At 43.3% G+C, this 25,167-nt stretch overlaps 1 protein-coding gene across 1 annotated transcript in view; it reads left to right on the top strand.

Moving 5' to 3' along the window:
- Nucleotides 1-532: 532 nt before the first annotated feature.
- LOC139570702 (kinase non-catalytic C-lobe domain-containing protein 1-like) overlaps nucleotides 533-25,167 on the top strand; it is an 85,159-nt gene continuing 60,524 nt past the window's right edge. The window contains exons 1-11 of the mRNA XM_071392825.1: nucleotides 533-1,171; nucleotides 5,210-5,408; nucleotides 16,667-16,725; nucleotides 18,376-18,522; nucleotides 19,081-19,198; nucleotides 19,311-20,092; nucleotides 21,719-21,833; nucleotides 22,098-22,169; nucleotides 22,374-22,435; nucleotides 22,541-22,699; nucleotides 23,164-23,241. Coding sequence (XP_071248926.1) covers nucleotides 1,067-1,171; nucleotides 5,210-5,408; nucleotides 16,667-16,725; nucleotides 18,376-18,522; nucleotides 19,081-19,198; nucleotides 19,311-20,092; nucleotides 21,719-21,833; nucleotides 22,098-22,169; nucleotides 22,374-22,435; nucleotides 22,541-22,699; nucleotides 23,164-23,241 — 1,896 coding nt within the window. The 5' untranslated portion in view covers nucleotides 533-1,066. The remainder of the gene's footprint in view (nucleotides 1,172-5,209; nucleotides 5,409-16,666; nucleotides 16,726-18,375; nucleotides 18,523-19,080; nucleotides 19,199-19,310; nucleotides 20,093-21,718; nucleotides 21,834-22,097; nucleotides 22,170-22,373; nucleotides 22,436-22,540; nucleotides 22,700-23,163; nucleotides 23,242-25,167) is intronic.

Genomic DNA, 25,167 nt, shown 5'->3' with positions numbered 1-25,167 from the left:
CTGTCACTAGCAAATACAGTCATAGGTGTGAACTCTTCAATTCACTGGAAAAAGCAAGCACAATTACAATGGAGCCGTGGTTTACTGGGGGCATTACTCAAAATGTTTACGCTTATTCAACGCAAATCTGGACCCCCGCAGTGACTCTATCTGTTTGAGTAATTATACGTTATCACTTTAAGTAACTCTATTCATATATATTAAGTGCAACTGTTTTTTTCAAAAGTTTTTAGTAATTACAGTACACCGAGGTTGACAGTGGTGCATGTATCCCAATATTCCACTTAGGCCTATTATATTTATTTATATTGACTTAGCCTATAATTTCGTCAATTAAATGTTAAATAATACTAGTGCAGCATAAGTAACCAGTGCAAGCAGGTGTGATTTTGCACTTGGTAATACATGAGTAAAACCTTAAAACAACGCAGTTTGCAATTAATGTCACTCAGTGCAAAAAATGTAGGACAGAATTTGCAGCAAAGGCTAGCTACACCGTTCTAAGTCACTCAATGGCACGCTATTCCAGAATTGCTTTGATGCAGATCGCGGCGCCGTACGTGAATGGAATCTTGTAAATAGGCTACCCTTCTTCAAAACAAATGATGGTACATAGTGTAGCTTCGTAGCATTTACTAGGAGGACTTGGGAACTGCAGTTCACTATCGCAATGTCGGTTATTTTTGTGGAGGTGTGGCAGTCGTTGCCATGACAGCATATAGTTGGCAAACTCCCTTGTTGCCATTGATTATTGGCAGTACACATTCAAACGCTGTCTTTCGCTTGTTTTGGAATGAAAAGAACTGCAGTGACACCGACCGTTTTGTTGAATGACGCATCATGTTGCTGGTGGTAATGGAAGGACGGGGAACATTCTAAAAAGTAGCCCGCACTCTTCGTGTTTGGACCACGTATTCAGGCATGTAATCTTTCCTGACTCAATACAGTGTTGCCAGGACACCAAGGGAGGGAGAGCTTTAGGCTACAGTAGGCTAAGGGCTATGAGTGTGAAACTGCACACACCCAATTCTACAAATATCCACAGTCTTGTTCAAAACTAAATACAATGGGGACATCTGGAACTGATGCAGTCGAATTCTCAGGGGAAGAGGAGGAAGAAGAGGAGGAATACTATGAATTTGAGCATCTACCTGCACTCCTTGAAGATGAGGTGAGAGTGAATATTTATGTTTACATTATTATCATCATGAATATTATTGTTCTCTCATTGGCATATATTAACTAAGCTTGAATAATGTAGGCTACCAACAATATTGTGGACTGAGGGTCCCCAAGGGACTGACTTTATTGTCTGTGAAATATATGCACCTGGGCTATGTTACTTGTGCGGTCCCAATAGATAGGCTAACCTATACGCTCTTCACCAAGTGATTTAATGATTGAAGAAGACATGTTGTTTTATAAGGTCTAATCAAATCAACAACATGCGCTCTGTCTCAGGACACTAAGATCAGATTCATGTCTGTGATCTTTCCTTATAACTCTCATGGTGATCAAATACCATAATTATACTGTGGGACATAGGTAATGACCCCTGCTGTGTCCCCTCGTGGCTTTAAGTTGATCATCTGGAGATTCATTACAACATTAAAATACTACCCTGTCCTGTTTTCATCTCCCACTTTGAGTTTTACAGTACCTGCCCAGTGAAAATCTAACTTTTAAAAGTTAATACTCTGTTAACTCATATCCAAATAATGTGGTTGACTCGTCCTATACTCATATTTGTGGCCAAAGCATAAATTGGAGAAAACCCCCCACAAAAACCCTACCTTTACCTTGTATCTCAAACCAACCGTTTAAAAAAATGCTTGCTATTTCCTAATAGAACATGATGTCATCTCCCTGAGGAGGATGAGCTGGCCAATCAGCGGTCTACTCGCACAAATATTGTTTATGACTGATATACAGTACCAACCAGTCAAAAGTTTGGACACATCTACTCATTCCAGGGTTTTTCTTTATTTTTACTAATTTCTAAATTGTAGAATAATAGTGAAGACATCAAAACTATGAAATAACGCACATAGAATCATGTAGTAACACAAAAAGTGTTAAACAAATCAAAATATATTTTAGATTCTTCAAAGTAGCCACCCTTTGCCTTGATCACAGCTTTGCACACTCTTGGCGTTTTCTCAACCAGCTTCATGAGGTAGTCACCTGGAATGCGTTTCAATTAACAGGTGTTACTTGTTAAAAGTTCATTTGTGGAATTTCTTTCCTTAATGCGTTTGAGCCAATCAGTTGTGTTGTGACAAGGTATAAAGAAGGTATACAGAAGATAGCCCTATTTGGTGAAAGACCAAGTCCATATTATGGCAAGAACATCTCAAATAAGAATAGAGAAATGACAGTCCAAGGTCAGTCAATGCGGAAAATTTCAAGAACTTTGAAAGTTTATTCAAGTGCAGTCGCAAAAACCATCAAGCACTATGATGAAACTGGCTCTCATGAGGACCGCCACAGGAAAGGAAGACCCAGAGTTACCTCTGCTGCAGAGGATAAGTTCATTAGAGTTACCAGCCTCAGAAACTGCAGCCCAAATAAGTTCTTCACAGAGTGCATGAATCAGGCCTTGATGGTCGAATTGCTGCAAAGAAACCACTACTAAAGGACACTAATAATAATAAGAGACTTGCTTGGGCCAAGAAACACGAGCAATGGACATTAGACCGGTGGAATTATGTCCTTTGGTCTGAGGGGGTCCAAATGTAAGATTTTTGGTTCCAACCGCCGTGTCTCTGTGAGATGCAGAGTAGGTGAACAGATGATCTCCGCATGTGTGGTTCCCACCGTGAAGTATGGAGGAGGAGGTGTGATAGTGTGGGGGTGCTTTGCTGGTGACACTGTCACTGATTTATTTAGAATTAGTGTCACACTTAACCAGCATGTCTACCACAGCTTTTTGCAGCGATACGCCATCCCATCTGGTTTGCACTTAGTGGAGCTATCATTTGTTTTTCAACAGGACAATGACCCAACACACCTCCAGGCTGTGTAAGGGCTATTTGACCAAGAAGGAGAGTGGTGGAATGCTGCATCAGATGACCTGGCCTCCACAATCACCCGACCTCAACCCAATTGAGATGATTTGGGATGAGTTGGACTGCAGAGTGAAGGAAAAGCAGCCAACAAGTGCTCAGCATATGTGGGAACTCCTTCAAGACTGTTGGAAAAGCATTCCAGGTGTAGCTGTTTGAGAAAATGCCAAGAGTGTGTAAAGCTGTCGTCAAGGCAAATGGTGGCTACTTTGAAGAATCTAAAATGTAAAATATATTTTGATTCGTTTAACGCTTTTTTGGTAACTACATGATGCCATATGTGTTATTTTACGGTTTTGATGTCTTCACTATTATTCTACAATGTTGAAAATAGTAAAAATAAAGAAAAACCCTTGAATGAGTAGGTGTGTCCAAGCTTTTGACTGGTACTGTATGTCCACACCATTCTATTGTATTTTTTAATTTTTTAATTTTAATTTTTTACCTTTATTTAACTAGGCAATTCCGTTAAGAACAAATTCTTATTTTCAATGACGGCCTACTGGGGAATAGTGGGTTAACTGCCTTGTTCAGGGGCAGAACGACAGATTTTTACCTTGTCAGCTTGGGTATTCAATCTTGCAACCTTTCGGTTACAAGTCCAACGCTCTAACCACTGGGCTACCTGCCGCCCCAGGGTACGCATACCACATTCCAACACAGAAAAGCTACCTTTTAACATACTGAATCAGCATTTTTTGGAAGGAAAACTATTTCACTCATATTGTAAGTAATTATAGTTCCAATGTTAAACAATGTACAGTGTGCAGTGTGATTCTGTGCAGAACAGTTATTCACAGTTTTTCGCTCTGGAAGTTTTGAGCTGCAGGGGCTTTTGCAAGTGTGGCGACTCCGCAGAGAAACGGCAGAGTAATCTCGAGTGGAAGGCGGTATGTGTGGGGTCAGCCTGCCAGATGCATTCAGCTGTAGCCTACACACAAGGGGAACAAGTGTAAACTTAGTCACATTTGACCTTTGAGTACTATGGGATTAATTAAACCACTAACAACTCACCATGATTTCCCTCGATTACTTAGTCACCCACTTAGAAGCCCAACCAGAAAAAAAATCACTCTCTACTTCACTCTTCTTTTCTTTCCCTCTTATGCTCTCTCCTTCTCTAAACCTTTCAGGAGTTCCACCAGTGCGGATTTGGTCTCATTTAGAGCTCTTGGAGTGAGAGGGAAAGTTACGTAGACCTGCACATTTAACTCGAGGAGAGAGGGAGAGACTCAATGTTTCTCTGCGCTGTTCTCAAGGGAAACAGTCTATTTATGGCCTTTTGCTGCTGCTTAAAGTGACAGTTTTCTGCCCTATTATTGTGCCATATTCTACAGCATTGTAGGTGCGCTTTATTCACCTACCGAAACAAATATTTTGTAACTGACAGGCAACCATCTTTTAGATCTCTCTCAGATCAATTGAAGAGGTACTTTAAAGAGGAATATTCTATCTTCACCCCACTTCCATCTTTTTAAATGTTAGAAAAAAAGGCTTCCAAAAAAGGCTTCTTCGGCTGTACCATAGGAGAACCCTTTTTGGTTCCAGGTAGAACCCTTTTGAGTTCCGTGTAAAACACTCTGTGGAAGGGGTTCTACATGGAACCCAAAAGGGTTCTACCTGGGGACAGCTGAAGAACCCTTTTAGGTTCTAGATAGCACTTTTTTTCCTAAGTGTTTAAAATTACAACAATTGAATGCCCATGTTCCATGAGACTTCCATGAGACTTTTGAGAAAAGACTGTTCCACTGTTCAGTCACATGCATGTAATGGAAATGCAGAGTACTGGACACATCATCACAATGGAGTCCCTCTATCTCAGTGCCATCAAAGACTGGCTTTTGTGCTCATGGGCAGAGCCAACAAAAGATCCTCTCTTCTTCACACAGAAGTCCAGCACTGAAAATGTCAAACATGCCATGAGTTATTTCGTATTCATTGATGTAATAAGGCTTCTTCATAAGACAAAATGTGCCCGCTTGGCTTTGCACAGTTTGCAGCATGACATACGAGGGTGTGGGTGTAAGTGTGTGTATTGCTGCATGACACATACCGTATTAATTGTGCCTGTGTGTGCATGTGTTTTACTCTTGTGTGTGTGTGCATATATCTGTGTGTGTGTGCGTGCATGCGTGTGCCCACAGGAGAACGTGTCCCTGGCAGATATCCTGTCGTTGCGGGACACCTGTCTGACGGAGCAGGAGGTGTGGGCGGTGTGTGTGGAGTGTGTCCTGGCCTTGCAGAGTATCGCCCCGTCGCCCCTCTTCCACACCCTGTGCATCACACCCGACACCCTGGCGTTCAACGCCCATGGCAATGTGTGCTTTATGGAGCAACTCAGTGGTGAGTCAACACAGCCCTCTCTACCTCAGAGATGATCCAGTCTCCCTGTCCATTCAGGGTCATGTTCATAAGGGCACACAAAAATGTTTAAAAACTTTTTTTAATGAAACAAAAAATAGTTATCCTTTTTGCAAGTAGTCCAAGTACTCCCTCCCTGCTTCACTTTATTTTCTTCCATTTAGTGCATATTGAACACAACCTAGGTCTATCAGTTATTCAGTGGATTCTATGGTGTTTCGTTTCAGTTACAGTTCATCTGTTAGTCAGTGCTGTTTGCTATTGTAAAAGACTGAGGCAGCACTCTCTCCACTGATCAATCAGTCTGATCTGAAAAACCATGGCATCCTGAGGTCACAGGTCAATCTGTCCTCCCTATCGGAAGTCAAAGGCTCATGAAGATCAGGACCCGTATTCAGGTCCCCCCTTCAATTTATTATGACTTCAAAGGTCAAACTGATCTTAGATCAGCACTCCCACTCTGAGATGCTTGATGAATAGGGTTTCAGATTCTCCCCATGAAAAGTTTGTTTACAAACCTCATCATATTCTCTTTTTGTAACGCTCGTCGTTAGGTGGAAGAGAGGAGGACCAAATCGCAGCGTGGTAAACAAAGGAAATAAGGTCAGGAACGTGACACTTTTGGTCAGCAGTATACGTTTCAAACTAGAAAGTTCCACCTGTTCCCAAAATAATTAAAATGCAAAACGTCTGCTTTTGCAAAAGAGGGATGTCTCTTAAAATGTTGAGCTATTGTGTGATTACATCTGTGTGATGTGATTTTGCAGTCGTCTGCAGCTCCTCATCTCATTTGGATGGAAAGGGTTGGTGAAACAGTCATATCCTTCATGTTCAGGATACTATGCCTCTGTCTCACCTTGTCCCTCAGACATACTGAGAAATCCTCTCTGCCAACAGGCTAGCTTCTTCTCCTCTCAGGGAACTGCAATCATCTGTCTTTTACCAAACAAGGTTGCGTCACCGCCTGTCACACTCACCCCTTTTGTCCCTTCCACACAAACATACACAGGCAGGTAGGCAGGCACGCCAACACATACACACACGTATGCATGGATCCACAGACGTACATGTACACCGGACGCTCACACACATACGCACGCAGACACAACAGTTCAGGGATAGCCTCCCATTTTCTCCCTGGCAACATCAGTAATTGATAAGCATTGATGAGATCAACAGTGTCTGTGTTGCCAAGGGGATTGTTTCCCTGGTAACCGATATTCTGGCGGTCAGCTGGCTATCAGTGCCTTTGACTCACCCTGGATTCACATTAGAATATATTGCTGATCGCTAATTGAGTTAATTTGGTTAAGACACAATAAGATGTGCTGTCACATGTCCTTTGTTGTGCACATATTGGAATACTATCCAGCACTGATACCCCAATACTACTTTTCCCCCCTGCACTGATTAGGTTTAATCGAGCTGTTTTTTGAATACTGATGTGTGTGGGCCATCATCACGTGTTCCCTTAGGAATTGAGCATTCAGAGTGACCTTACGTGACCAATTAATGCTCAGTATGCAGCAGTGTTATTACTCATGTGGCAGTATCCATTCAAATCAAATTTTATTTGTCACGTGCGCCGAATACAACAGGTGTAGTAGACCTTACCGTGAAATGCTTACTTACAAGCCCTTAACCAACAATGCAGTTAAAGACATAGAGTTAAGAAAATATTTGCTAAATAAACTAGTCAAATGTTTTATAAAAAGTAACACAATAAGATTACATAACAATAACCAGGCTATATACAGGGGATACCGGTACAGAGTCAATGTGCGAGGGTACAGGTTAGTCAGGATAATTTCTACATGTAGGTAGGGTTAAAGTGACTATGCATAGATAATAAATAGTGAATAGCAGCAGTGTAAAAACAAAGGAGGGGGGGGGGGCAATTCAAATTGTCCGGGTGGCCATTTGATTAATTGTTAAGCAGTCTTCTGGCTTGGGGGTAGAAAGTGTTAAGGAGCCTTTTGGACCTAGACTTGGCACTCCGGTACCGCTTGCCGTGTGGTAGCAGAGAGAACAGTCTATGACTTTGGTGACTGGAGTCTTTGACAATTTTTTGGGCCTTCCTCTGACACCACCTAGTATATAGGTCCTGGATGGCAGGAAGCTTGGCCCCAGTCGGTCGGATGATCTTTTCAGTCTCCTCATTCTCCTGAGGGGAAAAATGTGTTGTAGTGCTCTCTTCACGATTGTCTTGGTGTGTTTAGACCATGATAGTTTGTTGGTGATGTAGACACCAAGGAACTTGAATCTCTCGACCTGCTCCACTACAGACCCGTCGATGTTAATAGGGCCCTGTTCGGCCCTCCGTTTCCTGTAGTCCATGATCATCTCCTTTTTCTTGCTCACATTGAGGGAGAGGTTGTTGTCCTGGCACCACACCGCCAGGTCTCTGACCTCCCTATACGCTGTCGCATCGTTGTCGGTGATCAGGCCTACCACTGTTGTGTCTTCAGCAAACTTAATGATGGTGTTGGAGTCGTGCTTGAACACGCAGTCATGGGTGAACAGGGAGTACAGGAGAGAACTAAGCACGCACCCCTGAGGGGCCCCGGTGTTGAGGATCAGTGAGGCAGATGTGTTGTTGCCTACCCTTACCACCTGGGGGCGGCCCATCAGGAAGTCCAGGATGCAGTTGCAGAGGGAGGTGTTTAGTCCCAGGGTCCTTAGCTTAGTGATGAGCTTTGTGTGCACTATGGTGTTGAACGCTGAGCTATAGTTAATGAACAGCATTCTCACATACGTAGGTGTGCCTTTTGTCGAGGTGGGAAAGGGCGGTTTGGAGTGCGATTGAGATTGCATCATCTGTGGATCTGTTGGGCCGGTATGCGAATTGGAGTGGGTCTAGGGTTTCCGGAATGATGGTGTTGATGTGAGCCATGACCAGCCTTTCAAAGCACTTCATGGCTACCGATGTGAGTGCTATGGGGCGGGAGTAATTTAGGCAGGTTACCTTTCCCATTCCTGGGCACAGGGACTATGGTGGTCTGCTTGAAACATGTAGGTATTATAGACTGTCAGGGAGAGGTTGAAAATGTCAGTGAAGACCCTTGCCAGTTGGTCCGTACATGCTCTGAGTACACTGCTGGTGCTCTCATGCATGCTTCAGTGTTGCTTGCCTCAAAGTGAGCATAAAATGCATTTGGTTGTCTGGTAGGCTCGCGGCTGGGTTTCCCTTTGTAGTCCATAATAGTTTGCAAGCCCTGCCACATCCGACGAGCGTCAGAGCTGGTGTAGTAGGATTCAATCTTAGTCCTGTATTGATGCTTTGCCTGTTTGATGGTTCGTCTGAGTGTCACGATCGTTGATGGAAGAATCAGACCAAGGTGTAGCGTCCTAAGCGTACATCATTTATTTTGATGAACACGAAAAAACAATAAACTACAACCGAATGTGAAGCTACATGCAGTGCAGAAAGCAACTACACACAAACAAGATCCCACGAACTAAAGGTGGAAAAAAGGCTACCTAAGTATGATCCCCAATCAGAGACAACGATAGACAGCTGCTTCTGATTGGGAACCATATCCGACCAACAAAGAAATAGAAAAACTAGAATGCCCACCCTAATCACACCCCGACCTAACCAAATAGAGAAATAAAAAGGCTCTCTAAGGTCAGGGCGTGACACTGAGGACATAGCAGGATTTCTTATAAGCTTCTGGATTAGTGTCCCGCTCCTTGAAAGCGGAAGCGGAAGCTGTAGCCTTTAGCTCGGTGCAGATGTTGCCTGTAATCCATGGCTTCTGGTTGGGATATGTACTTACGGTCACTGTGGGGGAGATGTTGTCCATTCACTTATTGATGAAGCCGGTGACTGAGGTGGTATACTCCTCAATGCCATTGGATGAATCCCGGGAACATATTCCAGTCTGTGTTAGCAAAACAGTCCTGTAGCGTAGCATCCGCGTCATCTGACCACTTCCGTATTGAGTGAGTCACTGGTACTTCCTGCTTTAGGTTTTGCTATTAAGCAGTAATCAGGAGGATAGAATTATTGTCAGATTTGGTAGAAAATGGCATTACACAATGTAATACATTTTAATATTAGCTCTCTCCAGTCCCATCTGAGAGAATATGAGAGCCTTAAAGTAGGTTGTTTTTTGCAATCATATTGTTAGCAGGGAGTACATTCCTTCACTCATTGAGTTCACTGTAGTCTCCTTCCTACAATATGTATGTGTTTGCCTCTCTTGTTATATTATAGACCGAGCTAACTTGTGATCTGGCCTTACCTTGTAGCTGTTGATGCACCTGGAATAGAGTAAAGTGCTATATTCAGATTGAGTGAATTTGCAATTGACATTATTCAATAAAACATTTTGTATAACCAAATAATTAACAGCACTTTATACAGGTATTTCCCTCTTTTCTTATGGATTGCTCGTTTTGCAGTAGTACAATCCACTCATATTTCCATTCCTTCCTTCCTTCCTTCCTTCCTTCCTTCCTTCCTTCCTTCCTTCCTTCCTTCCTTCCTTCCTTCCTTCCTTCCTTCCTTCCTTCCTTCCTTCCTTCCTTCCTTCCTTCCTTCCTTCCTTCCTTCCTTCCTTCCTCCCTCCCTCCCTCCCTCCCTCCCTTCCTTCCTTCCTTCCTTCCTTCCTTCCTTCCTTCCTTCCTTCCTTCCTTCCTTCCTTCCTTCCTTCCTTCCTTCCTTCCTCACCATTTCCCTTTCTCATCCTTTTCCCCTCTTTCTTTCTCTACACAATTCCATCCCGACCTCTCCTCTCTTCTCTTCCCTCTGTCTTTGTCTCTACCCAGTAGTGTTCACTTCTCCTTGGCCGTTCGTTCTTACCCTCTGTAGTGTCTCTGGTTTGCCCTCCACCTGGCTTGGGAGCACCTCAGTCATAACTCCAGTGGTCAGAGATGGCACTGTGACGATTGGCCTATGTCCTCCATCACATAGCCTAAAGTCTTGCCTGATCATGTACTGTATACACACATGATATAAATCAAGCTATTATGAGAAGTACATTTATTTATTGTAATCATGTGGGGTAGTCATGTAATCCGATGTCTTGATTATTGATCACCTGTGAAAGGATAGGAACATGTTTAGAGTTGGTGGTCGAAAATCTTTTGCTGTTCCGTCTCCAGTGAATATAGCCTAACTCTTTCTGTTCAAGAGTGCATCATTTATTCAGGAGTATGGGTAATGCAGAGGTTGCTAATTCCCGGGGGGGGAGGTCATCTTTGAAGCCCTATGTTATATTTATGCATTAAGCCTGGTTTAGCACTTTGATTGAGTTCTCTGCTTATGATATGTATGATCTGAACATGTCTTTTGTATTTCATTCCTTATGAATGCTAGTTTTCATGATGTGAAATGACGTCTTGTTCTCATTGGTCAGGGGCATGATGGGTAGTCCTATTTAAACCCTGTCCTTTCATTGTTTGAGAGAGAGAGAGAGAGACGGGGTAAGGTCGGCATGTTGCCGTTGACAGGCGTCATTGAGCCCGGGTTTTCTTTGATATACTGATTCTGTTCAGTTTGGCTTTGATCAACCACCAGTTTGTCATTTTTGTTTGTAAATACAGTGGCAAGAAAAAGTATGTGAACCCTTTGGAATGACCTAGATTTCTGCATAAATCGGTCATAAAATTTGATCGGATCTTCGTCTAAGTCACAACAAGAGACAAACGTAGTGTGCTTAAACTAATAACATACAAATTATTGTATTTTCATTGTCTATATTGAATACATCATTTAAACATTCACAGTGTAGGTTGTAAAGACCATTTCCGGAGACCTTCTCCCTTACCTCACCTCGCTCATCAACTCATCCTTGACCGCTGGCTACGTCCCTTCCGTCTTCAAGAGAGCGAGAGTTGCACCCCTTCTGAAAAAACCTACACTCGATCCCTCCGATGTCAACAACTACAGACCAGTATCCCTTCTTTCTTTTCTCTCCAAAACTCTTGAACGTGCCGTCCTTGGCCAGCTCTCCTGCTATCTCTCTCAGAATGACCTTCTTGATCCAAATCAGTCAGGTTTCAAGACTAGTCATTCAACTGAGACTGCTCTTCTCTGTGTCACGGAGGCGCTCCGCACTGCTAAAGCTAACTCTCTCTCCTCTGCTCTCATCCTTCTAGACCTATCGGCTGCCTTTGATACTGTGAACCATCAGATCCTCCTCTCCACCCTCTCCGAGCTGGGCATCTCCGGCGCGGCCCACGCTTGGATTGCGTCCTACCTGACAGGTCGCTCCTACCAGGTGGCGTGGCGAGAATCTGTCTCCGCACCACGTGCTCTCACCACTGGTGTCCCCCAGGGCTCTGTTCTAGGCCCTCTCCTATTCTCGCTATACACCAAGTCACTTGGCTCTGTCATATCCTCACATGGTCTCTCCTATCATTGCTATGCAGACGACACACAATTAATCTTCTCCTTTCCCCCCTCTGATAACCAGGTGGTGAATCGCATCTCTGCATGTCTGGCAGACATATCAGTGTGGATGACGGATCACCACCTCAAGCTGAACCTCGGCAAGACGGAGCTGCTCTTCCTCCCGGGGAAGGACTGCCCGTTCCATGATCTCGCCATCACGGTTGACAACTCCATTGTGTCCTCCTCCCAGAGTGCTAAGAACCTTGGCGTGATCCTGGACAACACCCTGTCGTTCTCAACTAACATCAAGGCGGTGACCCGTTCCTGTAGGTTCATGCTCTACAACATTCGCAGAGTACGACCCTGCCTCACGCAGGAAGCGGCGCAGGTCCTAATCCAGGCACTTGTCATCTCCCGTCTGGATTACTGCAACTCGCTGTTGGCTGGGCTCCCTGCCTGTGCCATTAAACCCCTACAACTCATCCAGAACGCCGCAGCCCGTCTGGTGTTCAACTTTCCCAAGTTCTCTCACGTCACCCCGCTCCTCCGCTCTCTCCACTGGCTTCCAGTTGAAGCTCGCATCCGTTACAAGACCATGGTGCTTGCCTACGGAGCTGTGAGGGGAACGGCACCTCCGTACCTTCAGGCTCTGATCAGGCCCTACACCCAAACAAGGGCACTGCGTTCATCCACCTCTGGCCTGCTCGCCTCCCTACCTCTGAGGAAGTACAGTTCCCGCTCAGCCCAGTCAAAACTGTTCGCTGCTCTGGCACCCCAATGGTGGAACAAACTCCCTCACGACGCCAGGTCAGCGGAGTCAATCACCACCTTCCGGAGACACCTGAAACCCCACCTCTTTAAGGAATACCTAGGATAGGATAAAGTAATCCTTCTAACCCCCCCCCCCCCCTTAAAAGAGTTAGATGCACTATTGTAAAGTGGTTGTTCCACTGGATATCATAAGGTGAATGCACCAATTTGTAAGTCGCTCTGGATAAGAGCGTCTGCTAAATGACTTAAATGTAAATGTAAATGTAAAAAGTATGAGAACCCCTAGGCTAATGACTTCTCCAAAAGCTAATTGGAGTCAGGAGTCAGCTAACCTGGTGTCCAATCAATGAGACGAGATTGGAAATGTTGGTTAGAGCTGCCCTGCCCTATAAAAAACACTCACCAAATTTGAGTTTGCTATTCACAAGAATAATTTCCTGATGTGAACCATGCCTCCAACAAAAGAGATCTCAGAAGACCTAAGATTAAGAATTGTTGACTTGCATAAAGCTGGAAAGGGTTACAAAAGTATCTCTAAAAGCCTCGATGTTCATCAGTCCACGGTAAGACAAATTGTCTGTAAATGGAGAACAGTTCAGCACTGTTGCTACTCTCCATAGGGGTGGCCATCCTGCAAAGATGACTGCAAGAGCACAGTGCAGAATGCTCAATGAGGTTACGAAGAATCCTAGAGTGTCAGCTAAAGACTTACAGAAATCTCTGGAACATACTAACATCTCTGTTGACGAGTCTACGATGCGTAAAACACTAAACACGAATGGTGTTCATGGGAGGACACCACGGAAGATGCCACTGCTCTCCAAAAAAACATTGCCGCACGTCTGAAGTTTGAAAAAGTGCACCTGGATGTTCCACTGGGCTACTGGAAAAATATTCTGTGGACAGATGAAACTACAGCTGAGTTGTTTGGAAGGAACACACAACACTATGTGTGGAGAAAAAAAGGCACAGCACACCAACATCAAAACCTCATCCCAACTGTAAAGTATGGTGGAGGGAGAATCGTGGTATGGGGCTGCTTTTCTGCCTCAGGGCCTGGACAGCTTGCTATCATCAACGGGAAAAAAAATTCAAGACATTTTGCAGGAGAATGTTAGGCTATCTGTCTGCCAATTGAAGCTCAACAGAAGTTGGGTGATGCAATAGGTCAATGACCCAAAACACAGAGGTAAATCAACAGAATGGCTTCAACAGAAGAAAATGCGCCTTCTGGAGTGGCCCAGTCAGAGTCCTGACCTCAACACGATTGAGATGCTGTGGCATGACCTCAAGAGAGCAGTTTACACCAGAAATCCCAAGAATATTGCTGAACTGAAACAGTTTTGTAAGGAGGAATGGTCCAAAACTCCTCCTGACCGTTGTGCCAGTCTGATCCGCAACTACAGAAAACGTTTGGTTGAGGTTATTGCTGCCAAAGGAACATCAACCGGTTATTAAATCCAAGGGTTCACATACTTTTTTCCACACTGCACTGTGAATGTTTACACGGTGTGTTCAATAAAGACATGAAAACGTGGAATTGTTTGTGTGTTATTAGTTTAAGCAGACTGTGTTTGCCAATTGTTGTGACGTAGATGAAGATCAGATCAAATTTTACGACCAATTTTATGCAGAAATCCAGGTATTTCCAAAGGGTTCACATACTTTTTCTTGCCACTGTACTTGTACAGTATCGTCAGCTATGCTAAGTCTAATCCTCACTTTGCTAATAGTAAGTCTCACTCTGGGCATGAAGAACCAGATCTGCATTGTTGCCTCCTCACTGTTAAAATCCAACTGCATGGTCAACTTCACAAGCCCCAAATCTAGACCTGACCTACTAAACAGTCTCTAGCTGTGGGAAGAGGCATTATCCCTACTTTCAACCCAGCACAAACAATGGCCTACTTAAGACTGAAAAGGCTCCGCATCGTGACACCAAGGCTCTGATCAGGAGATAGCTGCAGTCTCATTAGTCTGGGTTTGTCTCTGAGCTATTGAATAATATAAGCTCAGCAATAAAAGAAACGTCCCTTTTTCAAGACCCTGTCTTTCGAAGAGAATTTGTAAAAATCCAAATAACTTCACAGATTTTCATTGTAAAGGGTTCAAACACTGTTTACCATGCTTGTTCAATGAACCATAAACAATTAATGAACCTTGCACATGTGTAACGGTCGTTAAGACACTAACAGCTTACAGACTGTAGGCAATTAAGGTCACAGTTATGAAAACTAGGACATGAAAGAGGCCTTTCTACTGACTCTGAAAAACACCAAAAGAAAGATGCCCAGGGTCCCTGCTCATCTGCGTGAACGTGCCTTAGGCATGCTGCAAGGAGACATGAGGACTGCAGATGTGGCCAGGGCAATAAATTGCAATGTCCGTACTGTGAGACGTCTAAGACAGAGCTACAGGGAGACAGGACGGACCGCTGATCGTCCTCTCAGTGGCAGACGACGTGTAACAACACCTGCACAGGATCGGTACATCCGAACATCACACCTGCGGGACAGGTTAAGGATGGCAACAACAACTGCCCGAGTTACACCAGGAATGCACAATCCCTCCATCAGAGCTCAGACTGTCCACAATAGGCTGAGAGAGGCTGGACTGAGGGCTTGTAGGCCTGTTGTAAGGCAGGTCCTCACCAGACATCACCGGCAACAACGTCGCTTATGGGCACAAACCCACCGTCGCTGGACCAGACAGGACTGGCAAAAACTGCTCTTCACTGACAAGTCGCGGTTTTGTCTCTCCAGGGGTGATGGTTGGATTCGCGTTTATCGTAGAAGGAATGAGCGTTACACCGAGGTCTGTACTCTAGAGCAGGATCGATTTGGAGGTGGAGGGTCCGTCATTGTCTGGGGCGTTGTGTCACAGGATCATCGGACTGAGCTTGTTGTCATTGCAGGCAATCTCAACACTGTACGTTACAGGGAAAACATCCTCCCTCATGTGGTACCCTTCCTGCAGGCTCATCCTGACATGACCCTCCAGCATGACAATGCCACCAGCCATACTTCTCGTTCTGTGCGTGATTTCCTGCAAGACAGGAGGGTCAGTGTTCTGCCATTGCCAGCGAAGAGCTCGGATCTCAATCCCATTGAGCACGTCTGTGACCTGTTGGATCGGAGGTTGAGGGCTAGGGCCATTCCCCCCAGAACTTGCAGGTGCCTTGGTGGAAGAGTGGGGTAACATCTCATAGCAGAAATGGCAAATCTGGTGCAGTTCATGAGGAGGAGATGCACTGCAGTACTTAATGCAGCTGGTGGCCTCACCAGATACTGACTGTTACTTTAGATTTTGACCCCCCCTTTGTGCAGGGACACATTATTCCATTTCTGTTAGTCACATGTCTGTGGAACTTGTTCAGTTTATGTCTCAGTTGTTGAATCTTGTTATGTTCATACAAATATTTACACATGTTAAGTTTGCTGAAAATAAACGCAGTTGACAGCGAGGGGACTTTTCTTTTTTCGCTGAGTTTACAAACATTAGGAACACCTTTCCTAATATTGAGTTGTTTATGAATAGTTTGACAGGGATGCTGGCCCATGTTGCTTCCCACAGTTGTGTCATGTTGGCTTGATGACCTTTGGGTGGTGGACCATTCTTGATACACACAGGAAACTGTTGAGCGTGAAAAACCCTATGTCGTGGAAAGAGCAGGTGTTCTTAATGTTTTGTGGCTTAGCACATGGTTTTATAATAGGCCCCATATTGTCAATTTAGACCGATACCAACACCACATGTAATAACACATTTATTACAAATTTTAACGAGCTGTATTGTTGTGTGCTATGATGACTGGTTACAAGTGGTTTCATTGGCTTAGCATCTTCATCATATTTTTGAGGGACAGTAGGCCTACCAACACCACATATAATAAAAAATATATTACACACTCAGGCAGGTAGCTAGTGGTTAGAGCGTTGTGACAGTAACCGAAAGGATGCTTGATCGAATCCCTGAGCTGACAAGGTAAAAATCTGTCCTTCTGCCCCTGAACAAGGCAGTTAACCCACTGTTCCCCGGTAGGCCATCATTGTAAATAAGAATTTGTTCTTTAAAGACTTGCCTAATTATAAAGAAAAATTAGATATACTTTTGTATGTTTGTCTTGTAGATGATCCTGAGGGATCGTTTATACCTCCAGAGTTTGACAAGACTGGCAGTACCTTTGAGGTAAGTGGATTATTTCACTATGAATGGCTACTTCGCAGTCTGTATTGCCTCTCACTATAGCAGATGCTCAAAACAAACATGGGAGAAATCAAAGAAATCTAAATCCTCTCTATGTTTAGCAGCAAATACAGAAGATAACAACATGTCTCACTAAGAAAGGATTTCACTCTCTTTTATTATCGCTCTCATTCTGTCTCATTAACTCGTTACATTTACTTTTACATTTGAGTCATTTCGCAGACGCTCTTATCCAGAGCGACTTACAGTTTGTGTATTCATCTTAAGATAGTTAGGTGGGACAACCACATATCGCAGTCATAGTAAGTACATTTTTTCCCGCAATAAAGTACTGTAGCTATAAGCAAAGTCAGAACTAATAAGGGGAAAAATAAATAAATAATTATCTCTTTCTCTTCTCTCTCTCTCGTCTCGCGTTCACTTATTCTAATTCAGATCTCCCCCACTCCCTCTCTGTAATTTCTCCCTCTGCGTTGTCACTCATTGTAACCATGTAGCCCTATAAATTGATTTCCTGCCTAGACTACATTAATCAGTTGATCAATTGCAGCTTTAATGTGTGTGTCATTGAGTACTAAATAAACCATTGTGTGTCTATGTTTGTCTAATTTATCTGGTCTTCCAATGTATGTGCTCCAAGTGGAGCAGCTGAGGCCATAGATATGTCATTAATTATAGTAATTCTATTTCTATCGCTGGGACCTGCTTGTACACACAACAGGAACTAAACATGTCCTTACCGCAGCTGGTGGATTTAACATGTTGGCTCTGTTTATGTGAGACAGACATTTTGACTTAGAGAGCCTTCAGCGAACTATTTTTGTTATGTCTCACACTTTGAGATCTGGATCTTCTGCCTTTCCCATATCCAACACATGAGTACGGGTCGCATTCCTTTTAATTGTTTGGAATCTTGTGTCTTGTCTGAGGTTTGGCCTAAAAAACACCTAGTTCAGATTCTTTCAGGAGCCAACAAGTAAGCCATAATTGCAACAAAGAGCTCCATTCCCCCAAGTAAAGCACAAGAAGAGGGAACTCTCACGGCGTACAAAGAGACAGGCTCTGGTGAAATTCCCATTTACGTGCTGTAATTCCATCTCCACTGACTCCTGGTATTGCGGCCTCTCATCCAATGAGATGAGATCCAAGGCAATATAGAGGGATGATTATGTGTTTGTTAGATAAGGCCCCAGAATACATTGTCTGCCAGACATGATTCATCTGAGGGTGGTCAAATGAGGGAGCAACTTGGCCCTGGTCTTGGCCTGGCCTGCTGCAGCTTTATTTACTTCTTATTAATGGCCTGATGAATTACTTCCTCAACCAACAGCATGCCAACTAGGCTCGGTTTCCAGTAAGACCACACAGAGTTGCCCAAAGGACTTGTGCTACATATACTAATAATTTGAGGTTACAGTGATCACGGGATACATTAGTGCTTTATGGCTGTTTGTTTGTTACACAATGTGCTGACATGAGATCATAAATGACACATATTTTATGTTCTAAATCCCATATGGTTGAAGGCTAACATGTCCAAGCAGTGTCTAGTCGATATATTTTATGATAAACAATTGCATGTGTCTGGTTCTAGGGGTCAGTTTAAGGTCAATGACTCTGTGTCTCCTCCAGGGACACATGTACTCTCTAGGTTCCACCCTCTCTGCTGCGCTAGACTTTGTCATTGAGCCAGAACTGGAGGCAGAGCTGGGGGAGGAGATTCAGAGACTGCTGGAGCAGATGCAGGAGGAGGGGCCAGAGGACAGGCCACACCCCCAGGTAAGGTCACCATCATGGATGACCTTTAATGGAGTGCTGTCTTTACACTCTTATTATACAAATGATTACAGGTAATATGGTGTAAGAAATATCAGAATGGATTTTCTCTCAAGTAGTAATGATAGCACTATCAATAGTAGTAGCAGTATGAATAGTAATAGGCCTACTATAGACCCTTTGGCAAACAGATACAAGAGACATGACAAACTGGTATGCAGCTGTAATACTGTAGATGTGCACAGACAGTGAACATGAGCACCACCATGTGGAAGAGCAATGACAGTGCAATGCAGATAGGGAAAAGCATAAAAAATGGATGATGTCACAGTCATGCATGAAACCAGAATTCTACACAGGGGATACAACTTGAACATTAAGTGTACACCAGTCAGAGGATGTATTTTCTTTTGGGAAACAAATTAAACCGTTTCAACACTGAGTCCTCAACATTGAAGCGTCAACGATGAAATGAAACGTAATAAAGACACGTTGCGTCATAGAATACGTATGTTTGTGTTAGCTAATATAGCCACAATATTATATGTATCTCGCCCTCAGGACGTCCTATCCCTTGCAGAGGAAAAGCTAGAACATACCTCTTCCACAGTCCTGTGCCGGAAACTCTCTTCTATAGGAAGAAGAGTCCTGTCAATCGAGTCCGTTGCAACATTTCAAGGTTTGCCTTTAGGCATGAGATATCTTTGTGTATTTCTATTCAAACATCAATTTCTATTGTAGTCCGCTGTGGCCATAAGCATACTAACTGTGTATCCATCCACCATCCACAGATGGGTGGGATGGCTCTTGGGAGGCTCGATGGCAGCAGCCCAAACCCAACTGGCAGCTCCACAAGAGCATCAGCTCTGAGGACAGTAGCTTCAAAGACCAGTGCATTGTCTCAGACACCACGGCTGAGAATCCAGACCCAAACGATCCCAATGTAACTCTCCGGCATCACGTATGTGGGGCCTGGGACTCCACCCTGTGGGCTGATGGTATGGGGGATGTGGAAGAGGATGGATGTGTCATAGAGGAGGACATGTTTGCTTCGCAGTTGGATAGCAGATCTCAGAACAGTTCCCCTGTACGCAGGAGGGCTCAGGAGAGGGCTGGGAGGGTAAGGGGGGTTCTGAATCGTTCCTGCTCTGTCCCAGACTCCAATAATCCCCCCACACTCCCGCCAACGCCCCACGAGGATATCAGTGTCAATGTATCGGACCTCACGGAGATAGGAGCTGAGGAATGCATGGGGCACGGGTCTGTTTGGAGCAAGAGAGGGGATAGAGAGACAGCCCCTTATGAGTGCAGTGACTCTAAGCAATGGGGCTCAGTAAGAGACAATGAGATGTCAGAAGGGGACAGACCTTCTCACATGCCCATATGTGGTGGTAAAACAGATTCAGACGGTCAAAGTGGAACACGTGATGATCCCACTTTGGCCCGCCCAGCTCAAGACCCAGAAGTGTCGGTTGACTCTGCCTGCAACGTGACTTTAAACTCAAACCTTTACACTCCAAATAATCACATGACTAAAAGCATGCTGTGCCTCAATAAAGAATCACAAGATGAGGTGAGTTCAAGTCTAAATTACACAAAATGATTTAATTGATCTGCTTTGAACATCTACAGTGCATTCGGAAAGTATTCAGACCCCTTGACTATTTCCACATTTTGTTATGTTACTGCCTTATTCTAAAATGTATTTAATTTAAAAAAATCTTCATCAATCTAAACAGATTTTTAGATGTTTTTTGTAAATGTATTAAAAATGTAAAACATAAATACCTTATTTACATAGGTATTCAGACCCTTCGCTACGAGACTCGAAATTGAGCTCAGGTGCACCCTGTTTCCATTGATCATCCTTGAGATGTTTCTACAACTTGATTGGAGTCCACCTGTGGCAAATTCAATTAATTGGACATGATTTGGAAAGGCACACACCTGTCTATATAAGGTCCCACAGTTGACAGTGCATGTCAGTGCAAAAACCAAGCCATGAGGTTGAAGGAATTGTCCGTAGAGCTCCGAGACAGGATTGTGGCGAGGCACAGATCTGGGGAAACTGAGCAATCAGGGGAGAAGGGGCTTGGTCAGGCAGGTGAACAAGATCCCGATGGTCACTCTGATAGAGCACCAGAGTTCCTCTGTGGAGATGGGAGAACCTTCTAGAAGGACAACCATCTCTGCAGTACTCCACCATTCAGCCACTCCTCAGTAAAAGGCACATGACAGACCGCTTGGAGTTTGCCAAAAGAGGAAACCTGGCACCATCCCTACGGGGAAGTATGGTGGTGGCAGCATCATGCTGTGGGGATGTTTTTCAGCAGCAGGGACTGGGAGACTAGTCAGGATCTAGGCAAAGATTAACTGAGCAAAGTACAGAGAGATCCTTGTTGAAAACCTGCTCTAGAGCACTCAGGACCTCAGACTGGGGTGAAGGTTCACCTTCCAACAGGACAACGGCCCTAAGCACATAACCAAGACAACGCAGGAGTGGCTTCGGGACAAGTTTCTGAATGTCCTTGAGTGGCCCAGCCAGAGCCCAAACTTGAACCCGATCAAACATCTCTGGAGAGACCTGAAAATAGCTGTACAGCGATACTCCCCATCTGACCTGACAGAGTTTGAGAGGATCTACAGAGAAGAATTAGAGAAATTCCCCAAATACAGGTTTGACAAGCTTCTAGTGTCATACCCAAGAAGGATCGAGGCTGTAATCGCTGCCAAAGGTGCTTCAACAAAGTACTGAGTAAAGAGTCTGAATACTTATGTAAATGTAGTATTTCAGTTTTTTTTAAATAATACATTTGCAGAAATTTCTAAAAACATGTTTTTGCTTTGTCATTATGGGGTATTGTGTGTAGATTGATGAGGGATATTTTAGAATAAGGCTGTAAGGTAACAAAATGTGGAAAAAGTAAAGGGGTCTGAATAAAGTCTGAATACACTGATTTACATGCCTTAGTTTCAGAAAATGCCTTGTTTCAACTCTTCAGGCTGATTTTCCCAGTTCAGATTAAGCCTATTTCTGGACTAAAAAGCACTTTCAGTGGTGATTTTCCATTGAGCATGCTTTTTAGTCCAGGAATAGGCTTAATCTGGGTCAAGGAAACTGGCACTTGTTTTTCTACTGTAGTGTGCCCTTTGGGAGGGAGGGAGATGTTAACAGTGTTTGTGATTGATTGTGACATAGTGGATCTCTCTGAGGGATCTACTCACACGGAGTGGGCAGAGATTGTCTGTGAATGAGCTATGGGCCCTGTGTCATACCTGCCTCTCCACACTGCAGACGTACATAGACTACCCAGGTTAGTGACACATCTGTCTACCCGCCACTGATACTCTGCTCTGTGTAAACCAATTACATTATTTACTAAGCCGTAAGCATCCAATTCCTCACCTTCTCTGGTCTCTGTGAACCACTTCTGTTGATTAAATTATTATGAGAAGCGTCAATATGGCAGTGGCAATAAATCATTCAGAACTTTGTTTAGTTTGACATACATTTTACAAATGTATTAACCTCTAAGGCCTACTGTTCTTTCTTCTTCCTTTTATTTCCTCTCTGAAAGCATACTTATGCTTGGACACAATGTACGTGGGTTGTGAGGGAGAAGTTCTCTTCTTGAAACCTAAAAACACAGGTATGGCTCTTTTTGCTTATCCACAGTAGTCAGCAATTGTCTTTGTCTGGAATGATAAAGTTACTTCAGCACTTTCCATATGTTCTTTGTCTCTGTTTATTTGCAACTGTTTTGACTTAAAATATTCAAAAGTGCCCTTGAGCAAAGTGTCTGAGGCAATATTTCTTTGAAACATTCAATAATTCAACATGAATGTTGTTGTAGGATCCTGTGATGCATTTTATCTGGCCCCTGAATTCCAGGAGCATGGACTCGTAACTGAAAAGGTTTGCCTCAACTTCTGACTTTCATTTGATAAATAAATGTTTTTTTCCATCAAGTAGATGTTTCTGAATACTGATTAAGTGAGTTTCATCTGTTTGTATGTTCAGGCCTGTGTCTATGGGGTGGCTGCCATCCTATGGGCCACTGCCAAGTTCAATCTGTCAGCCAACCAAAAACTGGCTATGCCCAGGAAGTTGAAGAGGCTGCTGCTGGAGATGGCCAAGAAGACGCCCTTCGAGAGACCATCCATTGTCATAGCGAAAAAGGTATTAATAGTTTCAGCTGTCAACCACTCTATTGAAAAGCACATCTATCTAGTCTTCTTTTGATCAATGTGTTAGTAACACTATTTACGTATGTAACATCTTTGCATTTTAATAGACAGCAATCCTGACAAAAATATTGTACTGTTCACCTTTTAATTTGTAAAAGTGATTGTATTGAAACTACTAATAATTCAATTATCTCACTTTGAAATGAAAGTATTTGTAGGAAAGCAGTGGCAATTGTTACTGAATGGACGATCCTGGTGTATGAAATAAAATGAATGAATGAACAAATTAGCATAATGTCTTCACTGTAAAGTGTGTTGTGATTTTAAATGCACTTTAAATAAAGTGAACAAAGGTATTCATGAATTAATAAATAAGCGAATTAATTAATGAATGAAGTAGCTTAGGTGCTGAGGGAACAGATGTTCATGTGTTTCATTATGTTTCTGCTGTTACAGAGCTGTCGTGATTATCTATCATGCCAAGGAACGAACGCTGAGACAGTGTGGACGAAGCTGATCAACAGAGTCCACCCGGTACCATTCCATTGTACTACCCCAGATAGCACATAATGTTCTGAGAACCACATTTTTCTTAGAGCATGGTGAGAGTGTGGTTGTATTATGGTTATTTTGCATACAACCTTCCCACAACGTTCAGGGAATGTTGCAGGATAGTTGCTTGGATTTGGAACATTCTCAGCACATTTAAGGAACTTGACAAAACAATGTTATTTTATTGGTATTTCGTTACTTTAACAGAACGTTTCCTAAAAGTTCAAACCTGGTTACATTTAATAAAACATTTTGGTAATGTTCTAGGAATGTTCTCCAACTGGTTTGACACTGGGAAAGTCTCAAATAGTTTAGAGAACGTTAACAAACAACATTCTTCTGTGGGAATTTCAGTACTTCAGAATAATGTTTCCTACATGTTTCCTCATGGTTCTATTTAAAGTCATGTTCTCGGAACATTAAGAAAACTTTCCATAAAAACCACAAGAAAACATTACTAACATTCAAAGGACATACTCCTTTCCTGGGAACAGGCCCAAATCCCCTTCATTAGTGTGAAGAGAAGACAGAGAAAAAGAGGACTGTGGTCAGGCTGCCTTCTGAGAATTCTTAGGCGATTGAATAAACCCCCACTGCCTTCCATTCTACGAGCTAACATGCAATCATTGGAAAATAAAGTCGATGACATACGAGGAAGATTAAACTACCAACGGGACATTAAAAACTGTAATACCTTATGGTTCACGGAGTCATAGCTGAACGACGACATTATCAACATACAGCTGGCTGGATAGAACAGCGACGTCTGGTAAGACAAGGGGGGCGGACTAAGTATATTTGTAAACAACAGCTGGTGCACGATATCTAAGGAAGTCTCGAGGTTTTGCTCACCTGAGGTAGAGTATCTTATGATAAGCTGTAGACCACACTATCTAACTAAAGAGTTTTCATCTGTATTTTTCATAGCTGTCTACATACCACCACAGACCGATGCTGGCACTAAGACCGCACTCAATGAGATGTATTCCGCAAACAGGAAAACGCTCATTCAGAGGCGGCGCTCCTAGTGGCCGGGGAATTTAATGCAGGGAAACTTAAATCTGTTTTACCTCATTTCTAATCAGCATGTTAAATGTGCAACCAGAGGGAAAAAATACTCTAGACCACCTTTACTCCACACACAGAGATGGGTACAAACCTGTCCCTCGCCCTCCATTTGGCAAATCTGACCATAATTCTATCGTCCTGATTCCATGAAAGATGGAAGCACCAGTGACTAGATCATTAAAAAAGTGGTCAGATGAAGCAGATGCTAAGCTACAGGACTGTTTTGCTAGCACAGACATTGAATATGTTCTGGGATTCCTCCGATGGCTTTGAGGAGTACACCACATCATTCATTGGCTTAATCAATAAGGGCGTCGATGATGTCGTCCCCACAGTGACTGTATGTACACTACCGTTCAAAAGTTTGGGGTCACTTAGAAATGTCCTTGTTATTGAAAGAAAAGCAAATTTTTTTGCCCGTTAAAATAACACCAAATTGATCAGAAATACAGCGTAGACATTGTTAATGTTGTAAATGACTATTGTAGCTGGAAACGGCTGATTTTTTATGGAATATCTACGTAGGCATACAGATGCCCATTATCAGCAACCATCACTCCTGTGTTCCAATGGCACGTTCTGTTAGCTAATCCAAGTTTATCATTTTAAAAGGCTAGTTGATCGTTAGAAAACCCTTTTGCAATTATGTTAGCACAGCTGAAAACTGTTGTTCTGATGAAAGACGCAATAAAACTGGCCTTCTTTAGACTTATTAATTATCTGGAGCATCAGCATTTGTGGGTTCGATTACAGGCTCAAAATGGCCAGAAACAAAGAACTTTCTTCTGAAACTCGTCAGTCTATTCTTGTTCTGAGAAATGAAGGCTATTCCATGTGAGA

This window comes from Salvelinus alpinus, chromosome 3, assembly GCF_045679555.1.
Source record: "Salvelinus alpinus chromosome 3, SLU_Salpinus.1, whole genome shotgun sequence".
Taxonomy (NCBI): Eukaryota; Metazoa; Chordata; class Actinopteri; order Salmoniformes; family Salmonidae; genus Salvelinus; species Salvelinus alpinus.
The sequence above is the reverse complement of the archived record's forward strand: the minus strand, read 5'-3'. Positions and strand labels throughout refer to the sequence as shown.